At 42.5% G+C, this 23,983-nt stretch overlaps 3 protein-coding genes across 3 annotated transcripts; 1 reads left to right on the top strand and 2 right to left on the bottom strand.

The window, feature by feature from the left end:
* Positions 1 to 6,116: 6,116 nt before the first annotated feature.
* On the bottom strand, positions 6,117 to 15,479 carry cpsf2 (cleavage and polyadenylation specific factor 2). The gene is made up of 15 exons (XM_027284201.1): positions 15,313 to 15,479; positions 14,797 to 14,967; positions 13,090 to 13,249; positions 12,901 to 13,006; positions 12,672 to 12,801; positions 12,469 to 12,584; positions 11,865 to 12,052; positions 11,069 to 11,359; positions 10,782 to 10,882; positions 10,279 to 10,482; positions 9,468 to 9,620; positions 9,064 to 9,286; positions 8,450 to 8,764; positions 7,744 to 7,878; positions 6,117 to 6,616 (listed from the first exon to the last, which is right to left on the bottom strand). The coding sequence occupies exons 2-15, from the start codon at positions 14,943 to 14,945 to the stop codon at positions 6,524 to 6,526; spliced, it is 2,364 nt and encodes a 787-aa protein (XP_027140002.1). The 5' UTR covers positions 14,946 to 14,967; positions 15,313 to 15,479; the 3' UTR covers positions 6,117 to 6,523.
* A 158-nt stretch (positions 15,480 to 15,637) lies between these two features.
* ndufb1 (NADH:ubiquinone oxidoreductase subunit B1) lies at positions 15,638 to 17,872 on the top strand. Its single transcript, XM_019263282.2, has 3 exons — positions 15,638 to 15,748; positions 17,115 to 17,259; positions 17,693 to 17,872. Exons 2-3 carry the CDS (start codon positions 17,120 to 17,122, stop codon positions 17,727 to 17,729), a joined length of 177 nt encoding a protein of 58 aa, XP_019118827.2. The 5' UTR covers positions 15,638 to 15,748; positions 17,115 to 17,119; the 3' UTR covers positions 17,730 to 17,872.
* A 65-nt stretch (positions 17,873 to 17,937) lies between these two features.
* riox1 (ribosomal oxygenase 1) lies at positions 17,938 to 23,015 on the bottom strand. The gene is made up of 15 exons (XM_019263277.2): positions 22,859 to 23,015; positions 22,588 to 22,731; positions 22,295 to 22,440; positions 22,083 to 22,182; positions 21,433 to 21,546; positions 20,970 to 21,076; positions 20,776 to 20,883; positions 20,595 to 20,629; positions 20,204 to 20,382; positions 19,240 to 19,344; positions 19,005 to 19,146; positions 18,777 to 18,897; positions 18,514 to 18,613; positions 18,337 to 18,423; positions 17,938 to 18,189 (listed from the first exon to the last, which is right to left on the bottom strand). Exons 1-15 carry the CDS (start codon positions 22,940 to 22,942, stop codon positions 18,130 to 18,132), a joined length of 1,632 nt encoding a protein of 543 aa, XP_019118822.2. The 5' UTR covers positions 22,943 to 23,015; the 3' UTR covers positions 17,938 to 18,129.
* Positions 23,016 to 23,983: the final 968 nt, after the last annotated feature.

The raw sequence follows: 23,983 nt of genomic DNA on the forward strand, positions 1-23,983 counted from the left end.
TATGTTTTTTAAAGTTGAACTTTTGATCAAAAATTTTGAGAGTTGACAACTTACTAGTCCAACAGCAAGAAGCCCAAGCTCGCCATCTGTCTTGCAGCCTTTTATTTCACCGAGCTCTTTCCCTTTGACGTCCTCTTCGTCTCTTTGCCTCTGCCACGATGTCCATTGAGGCTGCCGAGCCTGGTTCCTTTACCCACTTGCCCAGCTCTGGTTCCCACCAGCATTCCCTGCTCCAAGCCTTAAAAACCTCCTCATCCCGTAAGCCCAAAAGCTTCTGCGCCAACAGAGTCAACACCAACGCTCCCTCTGTACATTTTCTCCATAAAATATCATCCAAGTTTCATCAAAAGTAGTGACATAGTTGGTGGCATGTGACTTGGCGTGGCGTGAAGCACTTCTCGCAGGAGATAGTACCCAGAAATACGAGTTACACAGCGTTCAGGGTCCAGAATGGAGATGGCGCCATTCAACCTATTCAAAATGAATTTAAAGCTTCTAATGTTGCTTTAAAGTCTGAGAAAATCACTGTGATCACTGGGTTAATAAGGCCCTATAGGTGGAACCAAGAAACCAAAGAACCAAAGAAAGCTCATAGGTGGACCTTTAAGTCTATTAAGTTTCAGAGTTACATATTTTTACTTTTATTGTATCAGGTTTTACCACGTACCAACACTTGAGAATGTTTCTGCTCTGAGGTCTCAAGTCGTGAGTCAGCTCTCACATCTGTCAGACCCAAGTCAAGTTTTAAGTCATTGTTTCTTGTAACTTAAATCTGGTTTAAGTCTCGAGTTTGCAGCTCTGGAAACAAACTTATCATTCGGCATGAAATGGCTCGAATCTGACTCATAAGAAAAGATGAGAGTTAGGTCAGTAGATAGATTGGCACCCCGTGTACAGAGGCTCTCGTCACAGCTGCCCCAGGTTCGACTCCGACCTGTGGACCTTTGCTGCATGTCACCGCCCTTCTCTGCCAAACAAAAAAAAGCCAAAAAAATATCTTTAAAAAAAGAGAAATCTGCATTCTTTCCTGACCTCTGAAAAACCTCACTTATGTTGCGCTACAAGTTAAAGCAGGCAGAATAATTTGAACATTCCAGGTCTGCAGGCCGCCACTCAGAGTGCTGGCATCTAAACTGAACTGCACAAAGATAAACAGTTGTAGTGCTGAGTCACTTCTCGGGCCTGGCCTCTACTCGTTTTCACATCAACATCATTCACTGCAGATGATTCAGCCTTATTACAACGGCCTAGTGTCACGCCGGGGATGCATCCTGAGTTTAGGAGAGACGTCTGCGGGGGTAAACACAGAGAGCCGATCCTCGTCGTGTTTTCTGAGCTTGAATTAATCATCAGCAGGGTCTCCTCACAGCTCTCAAGGCAGTGTCAGCCATGTCACATCAGATAAGGCCGGTTACCTCCGATGTGCTGAGCAGAAAGAGCAGACCAGCCAGGTTACATTCTGCTGACTGGCTGGAACCACATGTCAGCCTGAATGCAGTTTGCTAAGAGGCTGATGCTGCCCTCATCCAAAGAGCGCGTTTCCTGATCCTATTCCCTGCATGGCCTCAAGTTACGGACAACCAACTGGTCAGGTTTGTTTTGCTCCGGGAGGAGAAGAATGTGCTGTTTGTACACAAGCCAAGCAAAACAATCTCATGTGATCTGTCCTAAATATCCAGTCACATACACATGATCTTTAAGTCATCCACACGTCACTGCCAGAGAGCCAGCCGGGATCAGTCAGAGCCATGAATGCACGGAACAAAACGCATTGTTTCGTCAGAGAAAAAAAGAATGGCAGCTGCAGTATTGTGGACTGTGGATAATCTGGCAGTAGGGTGCCTTCGTGGATTTGTGCTCGTGAGCGTTCCCGCTTTGTGGAAAGGGTGTGAAGAGCAGGTTGCATAAGAGGATCACCTCCGTAATGTTGTAATTCAGGATTCCTGTTCGACACAAGCCTTTTAGTGTGTCTTAAAGCGAGGAGGAGTGGGCAAGAGTGGTTTCCTTTTAGTGAAGGACACAGGAAGACTCGGTCACATAGGGATTACCCAGAGAGAGAGAGAGAGGAATGAGGGGAGAGATGGAAGCAAGAAGGGAATTAAGAACTGTAACGTGAGAGATCAGAGAAAAAACAGTTTCAACTTTCTTCCCAGAGTATTTTTAAAACTACTTTTAGATTCTAAATATTAACATAAATAAAACATTAGAAGGCATACATTAAGATCACTCATACTGGAAGACGTGGATCATTGACGGACCTGAGGTGTTCAAATGAACCATCTGTAATGGTACCCACCTGTCAATCAAAGCACCCACACTGTTTGTTATGCAAAACTTTAAGCCCTAATATAATCCGAACAGGTGAGTTGTATATAAATTCACCCTCAGTACAGTTGTCATGAACGGAGAAAACAGTTTTTTGTACCAGGCTGTAAACATGTTTATTTCTGCTGTGAAGTTGGACATTTAAACATGGGGACTTATGGAGACTGACTCACTTCTGCAGCCAGCCTCAAGTGGACGTTTGAGGAACTGCAGTTTTTGGCAATGTTCATAAATTATTGCAAGAAAGTTATTTCTTTGCAATCACACCAATAAATGGTCTAATTTAGCTACTTTTGCAGTTATTTTTCTACTTTAACAAGCGACGTGGGTACAAATGAACTGTGTAAAGCTCCCTTTGAATCAGCTAAACCAACTGTATCAGTGTTAATATTGGATTTCGTCTAGATTCAGCTGCCAGCTCCGGTTTGTTGACACTTCTGTAGCGAGCTGTCAGTAATTCCAGATATCTCAGAGCCTAATCACTCTTTCTCTGTTAACACGAGTGTTCAAATACTGAAAGATCTCCGTATTCTCTGATTTCATTATTTTGCAGTTTGTCAGAAGGTGAGATAAAATGTAAAAAAAAGCATGACAATGGTAATGCTTAACAAAAGTATGGCATGGCTCACACATTTTTAAATATCTAGCAACTGTCATTATGTCAAAGGACTGCTTTGTGTTCGTTAACAACCTGAGCTTAAGCTTGTAAAAAAAAATAAAAACAGTAATACAGCGTCAGAAATTTCAACGCAATGTCCATCGGAGTTCCATTTTTAGAGCTGGATATCATGGGATTTTCATGCCTTATGTTATGTTTGAATATTGTGAGGTTTCATAGAAATCCATCCCCTTTTCACATTATTACATTGATGTCATTGGCATTAAGTGGTCTGCTTAGTGAGTAGACCGGGAATTCAAAAGAGATTAAGCTCATTCATCCTCCAACCCACACGGATGAATGGCTACACACGACCAGGATGCTCCGTTCAGTGGGTACAGTGTGAAAGGCAGAGTGGGAGGCGGTCGCCCTGGAGCCAGGTTATGGATCTATGATTTGATTTGTGCTCTCGCAGATTGGCAGATTGGCACTTGTTGAGTTGAGTAGCAGGTCTCCCTTGCTTGAGCGGCCTCCAGGGGGCAGAGCAGCCTCGGTGTCCCAGGGCGGCTCTAGCCCTGCGCTCTGGGCTTAGCTGCTCGTTACATTAAAACAGGGGCTTCTGTGACAGAGACAGCATTATGAAAGCTAAGAGGATTAGCTGATGGACATTTCTGGCGTTCCCGGTCAATTATCAAAATGAAAAGCAGTGACTGGGCAGGGCTGGCATGCTCTGTGGCACAGAAGAGCTCCTCTCTCCTCCTCCTCCTCATCTCCACTCAGCCTCTGTCTCTCACAGGTTACAGAGGTTCAGGGGAGGACAAATAAATAAATAAATACAAGCATCATCGACGTGTTTCTGGACATGGAAGTTTTGTGTGTGTGTGTGTGTGTGTGTGAGCCACGGATTAAAGAAGAGCATTTAAATTTTAATGTTTGTAAAGTGCAAAACTGTATGTTATGCAACTGTAGAAAAACAGGCCTGCATGTCAGCCAGCCAGCCATCCATCCGTGCTCAAGTCTAGTTTGCACTGCCCTACTTGTGTGTGTGTGTGTATGTGTGTGTGTGTGTGTGTGTGTGTGAACCCCCTTGTGATTGCTTAATAGACTATCAGTGTAGGAGGAGTCTCCACCACTGTAATGATGCACATGTGATGTTGGGAGAGTTGGGGATGATGAAGAGGAGTTGCCAGGGGGAAGGCAGAGAGGCAGGCGGGCGGGCGAGGGGGGAGGTTTGTTTTGGTATATCCATAAAAGTGGCATTCCACATCTGGATCTACCACCCCGAGGGATTCACACAACGCTGCGAATGTAATCAACCGAGTCAATGTGCCAACACGGCTGCAGCGGACACATCTCTCCGCCAATGACACCCCTGACTCCCCCACCCACCTCCATCCTCCATCCTCCATCCTCGACGCAAGCAACACCGCTTATCACCCCCAACTTTCTAATACACCGGTTAGACCTCACTGGAGCACAGCGGAGGTGAGGCTGTATATCCATGTGTGTCTGAAAAAGATAAGAAAACAAACCGCTGAACCGTTTCATTATTCTTCTTTGAGCTTGTCACAAACAGCCAGGGAGGTAAACAGATTTTTTTTTTTTTTTTTGCTGTGGGAGACAGTTTACTAAAATATAAAAAAGTGAAGCTAACTACATGGCAGGCTGAATTATACTGAATCCCAGTTATCACTTCAGGGACAATGTCAGCTCGCTCACTGTATTACAGATGGTCCTGCTGCATGGGCAGATTTGATATGGGTATTCAGAGGACGGTTTAATACAGCTGAAAAATGTCTCCATCTGGTGTCACTGCAGTAACTAGTTGACCTAGTAGGAGGTAAATCTTGTGCGTGGATGAACTAACGCCGCACGCGAAACAAACAAACAAGGATTATTTGGATTTAACGGCACCAAAATGATACTTCAGAGGAATATTAATGTTTTATATTCAGCAAAATACACCAGGAGGGAGACTTCTGCCAGGGATGAAGATCAGCTTACTGTAGAAACGTCAGATTCCGTCATCAGGGTTAACTCGGTTTCAGCTCGAGACATCAGATCTATTACATAATGTATCCTGGGGCTGCGAGATCAAAGCGTTGAATGAAGGTTCAATGAAAGATGATATCAAATTGCACTTCGGGAAGTGCTGGATCCAGCTTTTATTTCTAGAACTCTTCAAGGCTCCTACTATGAGCTAAAAACCGCAGGATAGTCTGAACTCTGCTGCTTTGATCGGGATCATTTCCTCTTAGTCTGTGTCTCGCAAAAAAGGCCCGAACTTTATGAGACTGCAATAACAAGTCGGCTTTAATGACGTCTTTGCAGAAATAACATGAGCAAATGTTCCAATTAATCTGGAAATCTATGATCAAAATGGATATGTAATTAAAAAAAGTTTCATCTATCCATCCTCTGCCATTTTAAACACCTATCACGCTCACCCTTGCACTCTTTAACTCCGGGTACGATCTCCTGTGAGAAGAGTGTAATATTTTATAACAATAAGTCACACACCACCAACTATTTCACAGATTTTGGTGAAACTTGATCATATTTCATAGAGAAAACGTCTCAGATCTCTGTGGTTTACTGCTGCCGGCTGTAGCTGCTGTCAGCTACTGTTAGTTAGCCGTGCTGCCTGCACTGTGAGTGCGAGGAGACCGAAGAGGACAACGGAGGAAGCCAAGAAAGGAAAAAGGAGAGAGTGAACAAGAGTAAAGAGTAAATCTGGGACTGACTTTTCGTTGTTGGTGAGAGCTTGGTGAAATAGAAAGCTGAAAGACAGACGCCGAGCTGGGCTGATGTTCGCTGGCTGCTACGTCTTGTGTCGTTGACCTTGCTTGAGGTTTGGCTGTTAGCGAAGTTGTCGACTAGTTAGTTTATGATTCTAACTAATATAATCAAAAGAAATGTCTATATTTAAGACAGCGGTATCAAATCTTACATAATGCCAGATAGATCCACTTTATGACCTTTTTGGAACCAGAACATAGTGTATGGCATGTATAGTCCTTTACAGATGGATGAAAGAATTACAGTGTAACATAAGACCTGTCAGTGATGACTACTGTGTGTACATGGAGAGTAGTGAATGAGTGATACTTGCTTTGACAATGCTCCGTTCACATTTTGGTGTATTGAGGTTCAACACAGAGCCCTACTTGCGGACAAACCTTCAACAGTGCTGCACATTTGAAAAAGAACGTGTTTAATGACAGAGTCGGAGGGCAAAGCATCCTTTAGTCCATCCAGTGCATTAGGATGTTACTGTACAGTGGGAGGAGGTTCACATAGAGAGGCGAGGTCGGTCCAGGTCAGGGAAAAGCATCTGCCTCTCACTTATTGGAGGTAAACTAATAATAATAATAATAAAAAAAAGTTATCTGGAAAAACAAACAAACTATAAAAGGGAAAATGTACAAGGTTTTTAGTGAAACAGCTGGAGCCGGCCCTGAGGTAGAGGGAGCCCAAGCGTGGTACACTCTTCTCCTCTGGGTAAAGTCCTCGTAAAGGATTGTCTCTGTAATGCCGTGCTATGCTCTTCTGCAGCCCGTCCTCCTCCTGCTGCTGCTGCTGCTGCTGCTGCTGCTGCTGCTATACCACGGCATACTGCTGATACAGCAGCTCCCGGATCTTATAGTAGTCGTCACACAGGCAGCCTTCCAGGCCGATGCGTCCGGCCTCCGTCTGGTCAAAGAGCACAAAGACGCACAGGTCACGTGGGTCCTCACATAACATTAACACTTTGAGCGACACGTTTTTTTTCCGCCCTTTTAAACATTGATGCACGCCCTCTCACGTTTACAGACGAACACAGCAGTTCTCCCCATTTAAATACTACAAGCACACACTCCTTTATGAGTCTCGGCTCCGATTCCAGTTTCTGGGTTGTGTCTATTTTAGGTTCTTGTAAATTATGCATTTTGTTGTTGGTATCCTGACTCACTCCTAGTTGTTAAGTTTTGCCCATGATTCTTTTTTTTGTGTGCGTTTCTTCTTCTGAGGCGGAGAAACAAATGCCACTGGGAGTTTTTTTTATTTTTAATCCTACAGAGGAGGGCTGTATTTGTTTTTCTTTGTTTCTCTGTGTTTAACGTCCCACTTTGTGTTAAGCACCGTAAGCGAATAAAGCTTAACCTCTAAACCAGATGTCTCTTTTAGAATTTGGGGCTAAATATAGACATATTAACTTTACAGATTATTATTACCACATCTACAAACCTCTTGCCTCTGCCTGTGTTCAGGCTCTGTGCAGACTCCAGACTAAGCTGCTGTCTTTCTTACGGCATCTTACAACAAGTTGCCCACTGCGCTGAACAGCGGCTACTGCTCGCGATGCACAATCCATCATCAAACAATGGGAGAAGCTGAATGTGTCATGCAGCTTTACAACAACCATAATAGTATGTCTTTCGGGGACAGTTTTCAGCTGTGCAACGCTGCTTGTGATGACTCAGTCAACAGAATCTAAGGCAATAAATACTCATGTCATTGGGAATGTATTCATTCTGTGACTGTCGCAGTGATAAATTATTCTTTGTGAGCTGTTTCCAAGGCTTTGGAGGGTACAATAGAAGTTTCTGAAGGCTGCAGACAGGCGATGTGAATAATTATTCCATTAAAACATTCGCTATATATGAACTGTACAACCGCTTTGCACAAATATTAATCAATAAAGTCAGAACATTTCATGGTTTCAGCGTAAAACAAGCCTGCTGCACATGTCATCTGCTAGTCTAGAGGCGTAGTAGCGACCATCGCCGCAGGGAGCTGATGGATGGCGCGCTCGCTGAGCCAGCGGGAAGGACACCTACCCTGCGGACGGCCACCATGTTGTTGCACACCAGCACTCCTCCCACAAACTCGGCCTGGATGCCCTCTCTCAGCAGGACCTGCTTGAAGTCAGACAGGCGAGGCTCGTTGATGAACACCGACTGATGCCCTGGAATCTGGAGAGAGGATGGAAGAGAGCGCTGGTCAGAGTCAAGGACGTCTGGATTGCTTACATGCCCTTGTGGACACATAGGGGGGGGAAAAATGCATTTCAAAGCTCCCATGGGTCCCGTGGCTATCAGTTCTGAGATAAATAGAATAAACTCTACTCTGGCTCACTTTTAACTTTTTTTCCCCTGACAACGTGAAGTCTTAGGACATGAAAATAAAAGTTTTGCAGCAGTTGCTGGGACCTAAAAGTTATCTGTTGCTTGTACCATCTCATTAGTCATCGGTAATTAATTTGCACGACTGCGAAAAACCTGAAATGAGGTTACCTACCTGCCAAAATGGGAAGCAGAGAGGACAAGCCTTCCAGCTGCAGACAAGATCTCTCTAAGCTGAATTAAAGCAAAGCACCCTATTTAAACCTCTTCCCACATTTTTAGGACCCAGTGCGTCAAAAACGGGACACTTGACGGATGGCGAAAGTTTTTTAACACTTTGAAAAATCATTTTAGAGATCGTGTTTGATTTTTGTGGCAAACTTTAAATCTTTATTATGCTGCTTTTGTCTTAGTGGCTCACCTCGTGTGAAGGCAGCGGCTCCAGCGTGGGAATGACATCGCTCTCTTCGGACACCTCCTTCTCGTCCTCCCCAAACAGGTTCTTTATGGCGCGCTGGGCCGCCACCGCCGTGGCGTTGTTGTCCATGCCGAGATCGGGGGCGACGTCCATGGCCAGCTCGCCGTCCTCGGCCTCGTCTTTCACTCCCTCCTCCAGCATCACGCCCGTGTCCACCTTCACCACGCGCATGTCCAGCACGCCGTCGATCCACGCCAGCTCGGTGTCTTTGGCCTTGCAGAACTGCAGGGAGCTCACCAGGGAGTCTTTCAACCGCACCTTTGCAGTGAGAGGATGAGACAGGACGTTGAAGGCACTGGCCTGTCATGGAAGGCTGCTTTTATGCTCTAGCTATAATCATCGCTAAAGAAATCAACCTCGCAGCAGTTTAACTGCTTGGCTCAGTTGCCAAGGGGTTGTAAAATGTGGAAAAATGACCTGACAGAGAGATTTATCAGCCGAATATTTTAGATTTATGAATCCACAAAAACACATTTACTTGATAAACCGGTGATGAACTCGCGTACGATTCCCTACAGTGAAAAATCAACCATGCGGGGCCTTTTAATGAAGCCGACCTGATAGATGTGTGTTTCACTGGTGGCGTCTATGGTCTCCTGCAGTTTGGGGGTGTAGACTTTGATGTCCTTGCTGAAAGCCTTGCAGGACTCGGCCAGGTCAAGGCTGGCTTCTGGCGGCCCGTGAACGATCACCAGCTGCCTGGGCTTCATCTGATTGATAATCTTCTTGATGGAGTCGCCATCGGAACGCCCTTCGTAATCTATATAGGTTACCCTCGCCCTGAAGAAGGAGGGAGACAGGATGAAGCTTTTTTTAGTACTGCCAATTTGTCAAACATTGTTTCATACCAGTGCCGACAAGAGTTCTTGAGTGTGGAAAACCATTTTTTCTTTCCAGCAACATTTAAACAGTCCATTCATTCTCACACCACCACAGACAGATTTAGACCTGGATCACTCACCTAATTTCAAGATTTTCTATGCTGGAGATGCATTTGGTGGGAACAACAGAGAGATCCTGATCCATGGGCTCATCACCGTTGGTCAGCCCGGCATCCAATTTGTTTTTCTCCTCCTCTGTGGCTTGAAGTTCAGGAACCAGAAACTCTTCTAGCCTGTGGAAGAACAACAATGGTTTATCGGTGATGGCAGCAAACACAGATGAGTGTGGTCTCGCCATCTTTCTGTATTCTGTTGTTCACGTGTATCATCAGTATTAAAAAACTGAACAGCTCCCAGCCAAGCCTATTATACACCACAACACCAACATCAAAATCTCTTCCCTCTACCAGGGCAGCAAGAAACTTAGAGTCATGATCGATAACCAACTAACCTTCTCTGATCATGTTGTCCAGTTGTGTCCCCTCACACTGTACAACATAAGAGAAAGCAGGCCCTACCTAAGTCAACATGCTACACAACCTCTAAAACAGGCCGTGGTCATCTCACAACTCCTGACGGGCCTTCCAGCCTGCACAGTGAAACCCTTTCAGATGATCCACTGATCAACGATCATGAATCCGGTGTGCCTGGTTTTCAATCAACCCAAATGTCACCCCACTGCTCATTAAGCTCCATTGGCTACCTGTAGCAAACAAACTTTTCCCGTCTTTGTTCCCCGTTGGTGGAACGTCCTACCAGGTCCTACCAGATCAGGGGCGTCCCCTCTCTACCTTCAAAAACCTGCTGAAGACCTCCAGCTCTTCAGAGAGGACCTCGTCTCCAACACTACCACCAACCAGACATGATCAATCTGTCTAAGCGTTGTAGTACCTGATGATTTCCCCGTACTCGTCCCATTTGATCCTCTCTTCGTGTGTGGGGAACATTGGATACGACTTTTTGGCTTGTTTGAAGAAACTGCCCTTGCGGCTCCCCTCGGCCTTCATCATCAGGTCGTGGTGTTTGGTTTTCACTGCGGCCGGCTGATCCAGATCGTCGTCCATGTCGCTCTCGTCGCTGGAGTCTACATCCACCCTGCGAGTGCATGAAATAAACATTAACTGTGTTTCCATGGACAGATTTCTCTTCAGCGGTGGAGCAGAGTATAAATGTTGTCTTGCAGTCTTCATGACTCATCCCCCATTTACAGATTTCCATTTGAATAGCTTGTATCAGATTTGCAAATGGGACCAACATTTGCATTTCTGTTGGATTTTTACATAATTTTCTGTTTTGGCTGTTAAACTGTGAAATTATATTAATCCAATGTTTTGTTACACCAGCTGGTATAAAGTATAAATAGCGGACCTGTGTGTATTTGTACTGGGACTTACTCTTTTGCTTGTTCAAGTTTTTTTGCGGCTTCTTTCTTCATTTTATCCTTTTCGAGGAAGTCTTCCAGCTCCTTGCCTTCGAGCTTCACCCTTTTCCTCACCTGTCATGATGAGAAGAGCGAAAGATGGATATGGTGCAAATGACAGAATGACACATTTTGTTGTTTCCCCAGCTGGGTCTGAATGTGAGAGACAGGAGCTTCCCGTGGGGCAAACGCTGCACGGAGAGATAAATAAATCGAAAACCCTCTGTCGTGGTAAATCAGCATCGAGACTAGCGGTCTCACCTCCAGGTCCAGCATCTTCTCTCCGGGGTTGTCGATGAGGTAGCGGGCCAGGGTTCCAGGTGTGGTGCGGTAGGTCAAGATGACGGAGTTTTTGCCGTCTTGGCACCACTGGATGAAGAGTTCTCTGGAAAAGCCAGACTCGAGGTCCGGCTGGCTGCACAGCACCACCTTGGGACTGGGCACCCGGGCCAGGTCCACCAGACTGTGGCAGAGGGTCAAGTGACGGAACTGGAAGGGGTTGTTTCTCTTGTCTTCAAAACACCTCATGAGCTTATCGCTCATCCACTCCACCTACAGAAAGACAAGCAATTATATATATATTTAGTGACATCATAATGTGCTGCTACATCTCTGCACCAACGTTACCAACATTTGTTAATGTTATTCTTTACATTTATCGTGTTTGAGGCAAATAAAGCGATCCTGATTTTAAAATCTTAACAACATCATCTGTGAATTAAAGGTCCAGTGTGTTAGATTTAGTTGGATGCTGTGCTCGCTTTTGTATTGAACCTGTGATATGACTGTGAATGCTGACGAGTGTGTTATTTCGTATGTTTGTAGACAGGTTTGCTACCTGGGGACTGAGCAAGATTTAGTTGTTGATGTTGATGTTGCTGAAACTCTTGTTCTTTGGTTATTAGATAATTGTTAGATTGTTTTGATTTCATTTAGGTAGTCTGACCCAGATTTATACTTGTTTTGTTGATATAAACGACATCCGTTCACCACTAAATCCTACACACTGGTCCTAACATATAGCGTGTAGTTAAGTGTAAAAATCTGTGATTGATACCTGGGACTTGGAGAACTCCACCACATTGTAGCTGACATTATTAAGCAGAGCTAGCGGGTAAACTCCCAGCCCGGCATCCTTTGTCCTCCAAATCTGGTCCAGGAGCTGCGCCAGCTCTAACACGCGTCCAGCTGTGTCCACGGCAATCAGGACGTTACCGTCGCCACGAAGGGTCTCCATTACATTGGCTGTAAGAAAAATTGAAAATTAATTAAAATAAACAGCATTTTTCACTCATTCTATTAAGATTTAAATGCAACATTTGAACAGAAATAGAGGAAAAGCTGAGAGGAACAAAACATATCACACAGTTTAATCTTTGCTTAACAGAAGTAATAATAGTTTGAGATACAACGATCTAAAGCACTATCCATTATCCTGTTATTATCCACACTGTATTAAACAAAGCATATGTTGTCTTTAAAGACAGTAGGGGACAAATTTAATTGACAATTTTCTAATTTATTTTAAATTTTGATGGTGAAATAGAAATGAGGGTTTCTTGGGGCATGTGATAAAATGACTGCAATGTATCTTTTCTTAATATATCTGCTTCTATTTAATACATATTATACTACTATAGAGTCTTGTGAAGATTACTTACTGAGGAGCATCTCATCTCTTTGTTTGCGACGTGGCTGTACATATGTAGCATTGAAGGAGTCTGTGATAAGTAAGGAAGGACGACTGATGCTCTCCAACGTGCAGCCATTGAGGTGACTGGAAGAGTTATTAAAAAAAGGGTGAGAATGACAGCCAAACTAAAAACTAAATGTTGTTTTATATGAACGTTTTGTCCGTACTCACATCTCTCTCTTGTGGTTAAAGTCCACAGCATAAACGATCTCCTCCTCCCCGTCCTTCACAATTTTCCAAATTGTGCCTCCGATCATGTGACCGGCCGGAAGAGGAGTGATGGAAAGACCGTGCCCTTTCCCTGTCAGGTAAAAACAAAGACATAAAACACTCACACTGGTGTGTGTGATACACAAACAAGAGATAAGTCCTGACCTGTAAGGGTCTGCGAATAACTTACCTTTAAGATTGACAATCTGAGAGTATTTCAGCTGCTGGATTTTATCAAACGCACAGTCCACGTCGTCGAGGGTGAACAGCGTGAAATCTTCGCTGTTGTTCCGGGACTAAGTGGAAAGAAGGAAATGATTAAGAAAGCTATTGTTATCGTGCAATCAACCTCTATGACGAAGCCGCATTTCATTCTTACCTGATACAGATCATACATGAACATCTGACCCATCTTGTAGACGGGAATCGTAGCATAGATAGTGCAGTTTAGACCCAGTTTCCCCACAGCGTACGGCAGGGCTCCCAGGTGTATGGGGTCAGGGTGGGAGAGGAGGACAGCATCGACCTGATGAACATATCTGGAGGGTAAAATGAACAAAACATACTTTTTATTTAACACACAGAACAGAGCAGAAACCGATGCAATTCGATCACTTTTATGATATCCATACTCAGCAAGAAACTGGACTGGACAACAGAGACATCCTGTACAAGAAGGGACGTCTCCGCTTGCTGAGGAGTGTGCAGGACTCTGTTAAAACTTTCTATGACACTGTGGTGGCATCTGTATTATCATATACAGTCATCTACTGAGAGGGACAGAACAGCTGTCACATATTTCTTATTTAGGAGTAATTTTTTTTGTGTATATGAGCTGCTGCGACAGGTGAATTTCCCCGCTGTGGGATCATTAAAGTCTAACAGGACTATGTGCAAAATATACACCAACCATGACAGCTGCTACTACTGAACCAGACAGGCTATTTTTTATGTAATACCTTTGTAAAACACGTCACTTTACTCTTACCATCAATATTTTAAATAGTGCAATATCCATCCATTATCTGTAACCGCTTATACTCATCGGGGTCGCGGTGGGGCTGGATCCCATCCCAGATGACAGCGACAGTACAGTAAGAGCTAACAACTCCACCACCGTGCCACCCATGAAGGGTAACACATCCTATTTATATCAAGTCAACTTTATTATCAATGCTGCCACATGTACAGGACATACAGAGAACTGAAATTGCGTTTCCCTCTGATCCCGGTGCAAACAGCATCAAACATGAAATATATAAAATATAAGTAAAAGATGTAAAAAATAACAATATATACAAGCTAAGAGACATCCAAGAAAAGAAAAGACAGTGGCAAGTCTGAAAGATATAAATAGTATAAAAATGGTGGTATGAACAGAATAAACAATATAAACAGAAACAACAGTCTAACAGTAAACAGAATAAACAATATAAACAGAAACAACAGTCTAACAGTATCTGTGTGGCAATATGGCACAGTATAAACAGAATTATCAGTATAAATATGGCATTGCTATCATTGCTATTTTTTTGTTCTTGTTTGTTTTTGTCATTGCTATTTTTTTGTTCTTGTTTGTTTTTGTTTTTTTGTTTTTGTTTTTTTTTAAGTTTATGTTCTACCTTAGTACTTGTTTTAGCACATTCTACTTTAGTACTTTTTGTAAATATGTACACTTGTGTTTTCCCTCCTTGACTATTTTTCGCTGCTGTAAACAAGCGAATTTCCCCGTTGTGGGATAAATAAAGTATTATCTAATCTTATCTTATGGCAATATAGACAGAATTTTACAGTATAAAAAGTGAGGTCTATCAAATATGAAATATGTACACAGAGTAAAAAACAGTTGGCTGTACACAGTATATAGATACAGCGGTAATCCTCGAAAGCTTGAATATAGTTGACACAACCTTGTCACTTGTACGGTGCATTCATACATATATTTCATATTACTACATCCTATGTTTTGTATTTAATATGATTGTTTTTTAGTGTTTATTGTATTATATTTTACTTCTTTAGCTTATGTGTAAGTGCTGAGCTGCATGTGACAAACAAACCTGTACACTTGATCTTAATAAATCACCTTTTCATGGCATCGATGATGTCCATGGAGAAGTTCTCATCCCAGCCACAGTCCAGGAGGAAGCGGAATTCATCCACCTGCAGCAGGTAACAGAGGGCCGACTCCTCCTGGACCCCTGACACGGCTGTCAGCTTGATGATGGAGGTCATGTTGTCTCCTCAAGCTGTAACGCTAAAAACAAACCAAAAAAAAACAACAAAAACAATAACAAAACACAAATTAGCAAAACTTTACTACCGAGAACAACTCATTCAACAAAGAAAACAGAGACACGGCTCGAGTGTAAAGCGAAAAAGCAGCAGTATAATGTAAAATAAGTCAGTTAAGATGAATAAATAGTCCGAAAATTAAAAGTAAACAGTTTTGTAACGCGCACGAGCGATAAACGTTAGTAACGGATCGCGCACGAGCGACAAACGTTGAGTTTACCCGGCAAACTGTTTAGCACGCTAGCTACATTCTTAGCCTTGTGGCTACATAAGTGGACTTTGATCGACAAATAAACGTGCAACATACCCTTAAATATGAGATGATATAATATTTGTCCCCGTTGGGATAGAAACACAACGAGTGGATTCACTATTATTCAAACATTAAGACATTTTGACTCGCGTTTGTTTCCTTCATTGAACACACTCTGCTAACCAAACATGTTAGCCCGCTGCGTCATGCGTCAAAGGGCGAAGGAGCGTACCAAGTATAGCGGCGTTCAAACTGAGACTAATTATTTTAAAAACATACAAATGCGAGTTTAATCGTTCCATATTTTAATCAAATGTGCTTTATTAATGTAATTGAGTGATATAATAAGCAGCCATAACGCGCATTAATAGTAATAATTGTGTGTGTTTTTTTTAAAGTGACCACTGTCGTGTTCGCTGAGTTGGTACAGTCCAATGTCCTCTGCCTGCTGAATGAGGAGCTGAAGGCCACGGCTCGGTGTAAACATCAGGTAATATTTACACATTTAAACGTCGTATCGCTTTATTATTTGCAGCATTGTACTCACATTAACGCCGCTAAACACTAACTAACACTGCTGACTATTTAAAACGAGAAACAAGCTCTCAACGAAGGCCTGACACCTACTGCTGCTAACAGATTAGCTAACCATAACCAGTAACTAACGTTAGTTTAACGTTTAAAAAATGTATTTTAAGACAACTTTATTAGAGATTTTAGCTCCGTTTGTGTTGGCAGCTGTTATTTAATGTACCGTGCACATATTATTATTATTATTAGACTTTATATAGGCGAGATAAATACTGTATTTAATGAGTTACCTCCATCTAATTTAAATTAGTTCACCTGTTACCTCTTATAAGCTTGTCCAAAGGTTAAAAACAGAAGTTGGAGGTCATGATTTGTCACATTATAGTTTGAAATCAGTCTGTCTGGTCCTGTATATAAAGATGGACTAACTAACTAAGATAGGAGGTAGGCTTGTCTGTAGCTTGCAAACTGTAGGTTTGCAGATGTAATGAAGATGATTTTGAAGTTGCCTCTTAATCCCTTTCAAGTAGATCCAATATTGTACCACCTTTTGCTTCCCACTGATTTCAGTGTCTCTGAATCAACTCCTTTTTCTGTAAATGTACTCGTAAAATATGTCATCCTTGTTGTGGAGAGATTTCTGAAGTCAAAGGTCAATGCTGAGGTCAGGAAGGAAGAAAGTGTTCAGGAGCCTCTGATTATTTATTGACGCTTGGCCCAAGGAGAATTAGAGACACTCTCAGAGTTCATCAGAAGTGCCTGAGTCGGTCTCACATTCTGCCCAACTCATCCTGGTGGATCGACTTTAAACCCCAAGATAACACCACAAATACTACACGCCCAGAATTAGCCAAAGAGAATGTTTTTATCCATGCAGGTGTTATTGTCAACATATTCTAGTCTGGAGACACAGATTGGACCGTCAACAGCAAGATATCTATTATGTCTAGGAAGGCAGCAATAGGTCTCTTCGACCCTGGCCACCACAGTGTTGAGATAGACTGGCACCTACAAACAAAGCCAAACAACTAATACTGCCAAGGCCCACACGTGACCTCGTGTAACCTAAGGATAGAAAACTCCATAACAATCCTGGCCTCTTGTCACTTGGGCACTTCACTGTATCCAGTGTTCCTTATGATGCAAATGTTTCAGGAGTTTGTTCTCACTTGGCTTTGATTACCAAATGTGCACTGCAGAGCAGCTACAGCAATGACCAGATCTGTAATGATTCTGTCCGTTTTAAGCATGTTGGGAACTGTTGTGTGACGGCGACTGCACATGTAAAGCATAACTGAACCGCAGAATTGTGCTTCTCTCTGTAGGAACCATGGTTAACTTTGTAGCACTTGCTCGCGAGCACTGGGTGAACATCTTGGTGCCCATGGGCTTTGTGATCGGATGGTACTTCGACAGACAGCAGGACCAGAAGCTGACAGCTTTCAGGAACAAAAGTGCTTTGTTCAGCAGGTAAGATAAAAAAAAAACAACAACAAATTTCCACCTGTTTAAAAGTAAAATGGGTCCCATTAGAGCATCACTCAGGTGCTGTTTATTTCAAAATATCTAATGGTTTCTAATTACTATGCATGCAAGTCAGCAGAATGCACAGTGATAAAGAGAAAACGTGATTGCAGGTGCAACGCTCGACTATACAATATGTAGTTGCTCCACTTTAATGAACCTAAACATTTATATGGCACCCATTTGAATGTGATACCAAAAAGCTGATTACAGCCTCTAGTTTCGTGTCCATTCACTGTCTAAGCAGAACAGAGCTCACTGCTCTTTAAATATAATATGCAAGGTGCAATTAGCTGTTTTTAGAGTTGTGATAGTATACACACGTCATCCAAATTTGGGGTGTAATCTAATGCAACTTTCTAACTTCTGTTCTCTTCAGGGAGCTGAAGCCTGGTGAGGAGGTGACCTGGAAGTAGACTACATCGACCTGTGGTGTGACTGACCGATGGGTGGCCCTCAAATCAGAATATTTAAGACCTCTGCATCTCTGTTTCCTATCATCTTTAATATTTTGAGTTGTATCAACCGACAATAAACATGCCCTTTCTCATCAAAATCATTTGGTACGTGCTGGTGATTTTATTTTTTTTTGTTGCATAACACGTGACACCATTTAATTTTTTAAAAGAAAACAGCTTTATTTGATGCTGAACAGAGAGAAAATTCATAACTGGTTTGTTCAGTGTGACCGTTCTGGGAAAAAGCCAATGGAGACTACTTGAGACAAAAAGTGTTTTTGTATTTCAAGATGCGAGTTTTTGTACAAACAATTGGAATCTGTTTGTGCAGTCAGCATGACTGAAGAGTGTGTAGCCGCTACAGAGGTTCTGCAGTGTGGATAATCCCCCTCTCAAAGAGCAGCTCAGCCAGAGCGACCTGTTGGGGGGAGAAAAATAAGCCACATGAAGAACAACTCAAAGCACTTATTTCACAAAAGCACAGGCTCAAATATTCATCTTGAAAAATAACTATAAAATGCGGTGTGTTATGACATGCCTATTACCAAAAAGGCCATAAACATACCTTGTCCTCTGCAGAATCACAGGGGAAACTTCCTACTGTCACAAATTTGGGATATGAATGGATCAGAAACTCGATGGCATCTGTATGCTGAAAGAAAAAAATCAATTATTAGGCGGTGACAGCATTATTCCGACGCCGCGTACAACGCATTTAATTCACACGGTTCTTCCAGTCTACCTCTGCGTTTATTTCAAAACTCTTGGGCTCCTCTTTGTGGTAAACTCTGGAGTTGTCTGTTGTGTAGTAAAGATGAACAGCTTCTCCGTCACTGCATAACCTGTGAAGACAGAAAGATTATAAACTGAATCACATTTTTATGCTTTAACAGATCACTGAAGCAGTTATTCTTATAGCAGAGGCACTAAACTCGTTTCGAATAGTCCATTTTAAACCTGCCTGTTGTGAAACTGCTGTGAAATACCCCCCAAAAAATGTGTTACCTTGCACATCCAGCACGCAGAACTCTCACTTTGGTCTGGGTAGTGATGTGTGCGCCTACGCCGATAACCTGCCCACGCTCCCACCTAACAGGTGCTCCTTTCACACTGCTGGCTGATTCCTCTGAGGGAGATGGCATGAGATATTTCAGAATCAGAAGTGTTATGAATCCCTGCACAATTTCAAAAATCACACCTATTCGTGCAATGCAGTGAGTATCCATCAGATACCTGGACTGAGCATGGGAGGAAGGCAGTCATGGAGGTAGTCCCTGGCTTTCTGATCCACGGCAGCGTCGACTGGGGCGTAACTCGTCAGCTTCTTCATCAGGCTCTCGATGCGCGAGAAGAATTTCTTCCTGCGTGTGTCATCCTTAAACACACAAGGAGGACTTGAGCAGTGGGTAACACAGTGACTGTGACGGGGAGGTGACACGTATATATACAAAAATAACAGATGAATTACCTTGTCAGAGTTCTGCACTCCCATGTATGTCAGGTAGTCGAGTGGTAAGCCCTGTCTGAACTCCAAATCCTCCTCCATTGCGATCTCCAGTGCTGCGGGAACCATCTGCAGAGAGAGACGTTAAGAAGACGAAAATATAAAAATACAACATTCAAAAAAACATGGTTTACCGTTTAAACCAGACTTCAAGAAGAAGTGGTTTATTTATTACATTATTTTGATTCAGAATCAACACTGGAACATTACACAGAAATGATTAAAACCATCTTTCTCTTATATTACCTAAATAAATACAGCACGTCCTGATTGTAGATACAGTATTTTGCATTTGTGTGCTTGAACATCTCGCATATTAAAAACAGGCTTATTGCTTTTTCTTTCCTCTGATTATCTTCGGATTAAAATGTTGGTGTCTTTTTTTTTGCTTTTCTAACTATGTGAGCTGTCACTCCTCAGACTGGATTATTTATTTTTTTTGCTTATTCCGCTGTAGCTGCAGACATAAAATACATAATTTCCTGTGTAAATGTGCTTTCACACTGTGGCTGAATATTAATAATGTCCACTGTTGCCTTATGTAAAGCAAAAAAAACAAACTGAAAATAGACTTCACCTTTTCTTATTATTTAATAAATTTAACAATATTTTGAATTTTGTGCACACATGGCTGTGGTGTTTATGCAGATAACAGCAACACATGCATACATTACCACAGCTCAACAAGAAGAACTTCTTCTGTATTCAGAAATAACTGCTGTTGCTGCAGCTGTAAACCAAAAACACCTAATTTTCTGTGTGCCCAAGTGCTTTTTCCAGGAAGAACTGAATGTGTTTAGATCAGCAAATAGACTTTCGTAACGTGGCTGCAGGTTAAACCACATAACATAAAGGAAGTGCCACTGGGTGTGTCATACTGTGTACACATTGTAGATCTGTGATTAGAGGCTCGATCAGAGAGTTTTACCTTCTGCATCAGGTCCCCCCAGCTGTTCTTCTGGTAAGAGGAGATGGTGATGTGAAGGGAGTGAGCATCTGGGAGGCATTCGCCCTGGTGGATGAATCCTCGGGGGAAGTAGAGGAGATCACCGGCTTCTAACACCACTTCCAGGATCGGCTTCCCGATGTCTGACTGATCGAAGTTTGCTGGAGCAGAAACGCAAAGCGGTCACGTTTGAGAAACGACGTATATCAGCTCCGAGGAGATGATGGTATGACACCATGCGAGTATTAGAAGTATTTGTCAAGCCAATAAGATGCAGTTAACGGTTATTTATAAATCCAAATGGAGACAAATTAGCACATCCTGCCGGTCACGAGCAAAAAAAACTAGATGGAATTAATATTTTTTTACTCACGACTTGAAAGCACAGGCAAGACTTCGTCTTCCGTCCTAAGAAAAAGTCAGAAAAACATCTTCAGAGTGTGTTTCTTGGTTAAAAAAAAGCCACATATGAAACATTTTAAATGGTTCCAAAGCACAGTGTGGCCAAAACGAGCCTGTGTGAATTTACCCGCTCGTTTGAAAGCTTCTCTCACCTTGGGTTGTAAACTCTCCAGTGTTTCTTCCCCTCCAGCTGGACGATAAACGCCTCAATGTCGTCATAATGTGGAGCGAAGCCTTGAGTTCCAGGTGGTGTCAGGTATCTGTTTAAAAGAAAAAAAAAGGAAAGACACATTTAATAGCAACTAATACTATTCAGAAAAGGTTTCCAGGAGTCCTAAATTCTTACACGTTGGCTCCTGCCATGCTGCCAAACTGCTCTTGAAGGATGGACAGCGCGTTCCACACGGTGGAGGAGAAAGCCTGGGGGTTCAGCATGCGGAGGGAGCAGCCGCTCTGGGGGAAAATGAAGATATGATGACGATTACTGATTTGTAAGCGGTGCCGATGGTGCACGGTTAAAATACAGTTAATGAACTTAACACATGATTACTTCTGGCTTGCAGCACAGACACTATTAAAATTAATATACTGCTCAAACACACATCCAACTGCTTTTTAATGAAGGCGGTTCTGGAAATGTTTGAAAAGTGAGAAGAAACTTTTAAATGAATCCCGCAGAGGACGCCGGTGCAGCTAATATGCTGCAAAGGGCCCAATTATAAAAGGAACGTGATCAGGACAATAAATATATAGAATCACTGTCACGTCACGTTAGAAATGATCACAAACCTGCATCGGCGCGGCCTTACCTCGTAGAAGTTCCACACAGTGAACGGCAGAGCTCTCCCTGGAGGATTGTGCGTCTCCCTCGTGCCGTTAGTGTAGCTCGTGACGTCCAGGTTCACTCCGTACTGAACATCCTCCTTAAGTTAACACAGACGTGCAGGTCAGTATTTATCAAAGAAGATGAACAAGTCTATGCACAGAGCTATTAGCAACATAATATACAGCCCCGATGTGTGGCGGCTCATTTTCACATTAAAAACAAGATGATTTACTTCGTACTCTGGTATGTTTCTTCATATACACTTTTAAAAAATGAGGCTAAACTGCACCGGACCTCTCTTGATTATTAATAATTTGTGCAATTTACTGTAGAGGTTCAAGGTGTCAGGCCGAGCAGAAGAATCCAGAAGAAAGCAGCAGCAAAGTTTTGTTTGGCTTTACTCACTCGCAGACCAGCGTCCCAATAAACACCACCGGGAAGACTGTTGTAGTTGATTACCAATATTTTTCAATACTTGCTTCCAAAAAGAAAAAGATAGATTAAGGAAAGTATCGGCTTCATTTTTGCATGTTCCTCCTGGATTTTTTTTTTTTAATTTCACTGCTATATGATAAGAACCGTGTATAACTTTGTACAAAGGGTGATTGCCTGGGTAATACCTGAGGCTCTTACCTGTCTTAATATGCGATCGAACTCCGCTGTGGAGAACAGCCCCTTGTAGTAATCTGGGTTCTTGCGTTGAACAAGAATTGGTTTCTTTTCCCAGGTGTCCCTTCAGAAAATGACATTTTAAACACGGTGTGTTATTTTTCTGTCAGGGGTTTGCTTTGGAGTTTTATTTATTTGGGATCCATATGAAACTCAGACTCTGTCAGCGTCTGTACCTGAAGAAGGTCTTGGCAGGGATCGGGTTGATGAGCCACTGGAACAGCTGACTCGCTCTCTCCCTGCTGTTGTTGACTTTTGCCAGGTCGGCCAGCAAAGCATCCAGATCCTCGCTGTCTCCGTTCACACACTCCTCCACCTGCATCTGAAGCATACAGACTCCATGAACCACACCTGAACAGTATGATCAGTTTAGGGCTAGAAAACAAAACACCATTTAAACAACAGAACATGTCACAGGTGTGATCAGTAGCACCTCACAGAGACTATCTTTGCAGCTTCACAGACTTACTTCTGCAGCTCCCTTAAGGCTCTCCTCTCTCTGTGCAGACTTCTTACGCATTTTCTTCCTCTCAGGCTTTAACTGAGCTTTAACTGTGTTGACCTTACTGACCCCATTCTCCTTTCTCTTTCTCTTTTTCTTCTTCTCCACCACCTAAAACATCATACAAGTTAAGGTAAGGCTACACACACAATCAAAGCTGTTTGCAGTCTGTCTGCAGAAATCAACATAACACACGTTTCTATCAGGAGCTGTGTGTGTGTGTGTGTTATTTGAATACCTGCAGGGAGGCCGTCTTTGCAGGTGGTAAGTCTGTTGATAAGGACTGATACAAGGCGAAAGCTGACATGTGTGTTTTCTCCATTTTCCAGCATGCGCCTCATCACCCTGCGACTGTTCCTTCTTCTTCTTCCTCCTCCTCTTCTTTCATCTTGTTGGTGCATTACCGCCATCTTCTGCCCTGGAGCTGGAAACACACAAAATAAAAGGAAAATAAACAACAAAACAAATAAATTAAAATAAATAAAAAATCAGTATCTGTATTAGACGCTGCAGCCCAATTAGAGCTGAGAGGAGCGAGCAGGAGCTTCCTTAAAGGTGCAGTGTGTAAGGGGCCTTTATTTAAACAAACAACATAATAAAAAATAAAATTCACAGCTATGTTTTCATGCATGTATGATCACCTGAAAATAATTATCTTTTTGTTTTTGTAACTTTCAAAAATGATCCTTTTATATCTCCAGTAGGAGCGGGGTCTCTGTCAGACTCAAAAATATATTTGCACACCATTTGCACTGTGTACAGTCTAATGTTCAAATATTTCATTGTTGATTGTACATGTATACAGTAAATAACTGTCATATTACCATACTTATATTTATACTAATAACTCCGTTTACACTGTGCCATATTGCCTCACAGATGTCTTTTGCTTGTATATATTTTTAGATTTGTATATTTCTATTACATATACATATTTTTTATATACTTTTCTTTTACATCTTTTACTATATTCGTGTCCATGCTGTTTTGGACAAGAGAGAAACGTAATTTCGATGCTCTGTATGTCCTGTACACATAGCAGCATTGACAATAAAGTTGACTTTGACTTTGACTTTGACTTATGCCTAGTCAGGCACGGTATTGGTTGAGGATGCAGTCACACCTTTACTGAAAACTCTCTCTCTCTCTCTCTGCTGCTGTGCATTTGTGTCTCTCTATCTCTATCACAGGTTCCACTGCTACTGTAATCATTTTATCAGTCATTGTAATTTTTTGTCATTTTATCATTCATTGTAATTTTATCAGTCATTGTAATTGTACAATATGTTTGTGTTGATTTGCTCTATTGCACGTCTGTCCGTCCAGGGAGAGGGATCCCTCCTCTGTGGCTCTTCCTGAGGTT

This window comes from Larimichthys crocea, chromosome XI (genome assembly GCF_000972845.2).
Source record: "Larimichthys crocea isolate SSNF chromosome XI, L_crocea_2.0, whole genome shotgun sequence".
In the NCBI taxonomy this organism is placed as follows: Eukaryota; Metazoa; Chordata; class Actinopteri; family Sciaenidae; genus Larimichthys; species Larimichthys crocea.

What these genes read in the sequence shown, in the direction of transcription:
- cpsf2 (XM_027284201.1), bottom strand. Translation starts at nt 14,945, where the DNA reads ATGACCTCCATCATCAAGCTGACAGCCGTGTCAGGGGTCCAGGAGGAG. An exon ending in TGGAGTTCTCCAAGTCCCAG is followed by an intron (nt 11,360 to 11,864) that starts GTATCAATCACA and finishes GTCTTTCTGTAG; the next exon opens with GTGGAGTGGATGAGCGATAA. An exon ending in GTGAAACACACATCTATCAG is followed by an intron (nt 8,765 to 9,063) that starts GTCGGCTTCATT and finishes CTCACTGCAAAG; the next exon opens with GTGCGGTTGAAAGACTCCCT.
- ndufb1 (XM_019263282.2), top strand. Translation starts at nt 17,120, where the DNA reads ATGGTTAACTTTGTAGCACTTGCTCGCGAGCACTGGGTGAACATCTTG. An exon ending in AAAAGTGCTTTGTTCAGCAG is followed by an intron (nt 17,260 to 17,692) that starts GTAAGATAAAAA and finishes TGTTCTCTTCAG; the next exon opens with GGAGCTGAAGCCTGGTGAGG.
- riox1 (XM_019263277.2), bottom strand. Translation starts at nt 22,942, where the DNA reads ATGGAGAAAACACACATGTCAGCTTTCGCCTTGTATCAGTCCTTATCA. An exon ending in CTGTGTGGAACTTCTACGAG is followed by an intron (nt 21,077 to 21,432) that starts GTAAGGCCGCGC and finishes ATTTTCCCCCAG; the next exon opens with AGCGGCTGCTCCCTCCGCAT. An exon ending in GTTTTGAAATAAACGCAGAG is followed by an intron (nt 18,424 to 18,513) that starts GTAGACTGGAAG and finishes TTTTTCTTTCAG; the next exon opens with CATACAGATGCCATCGAGTT.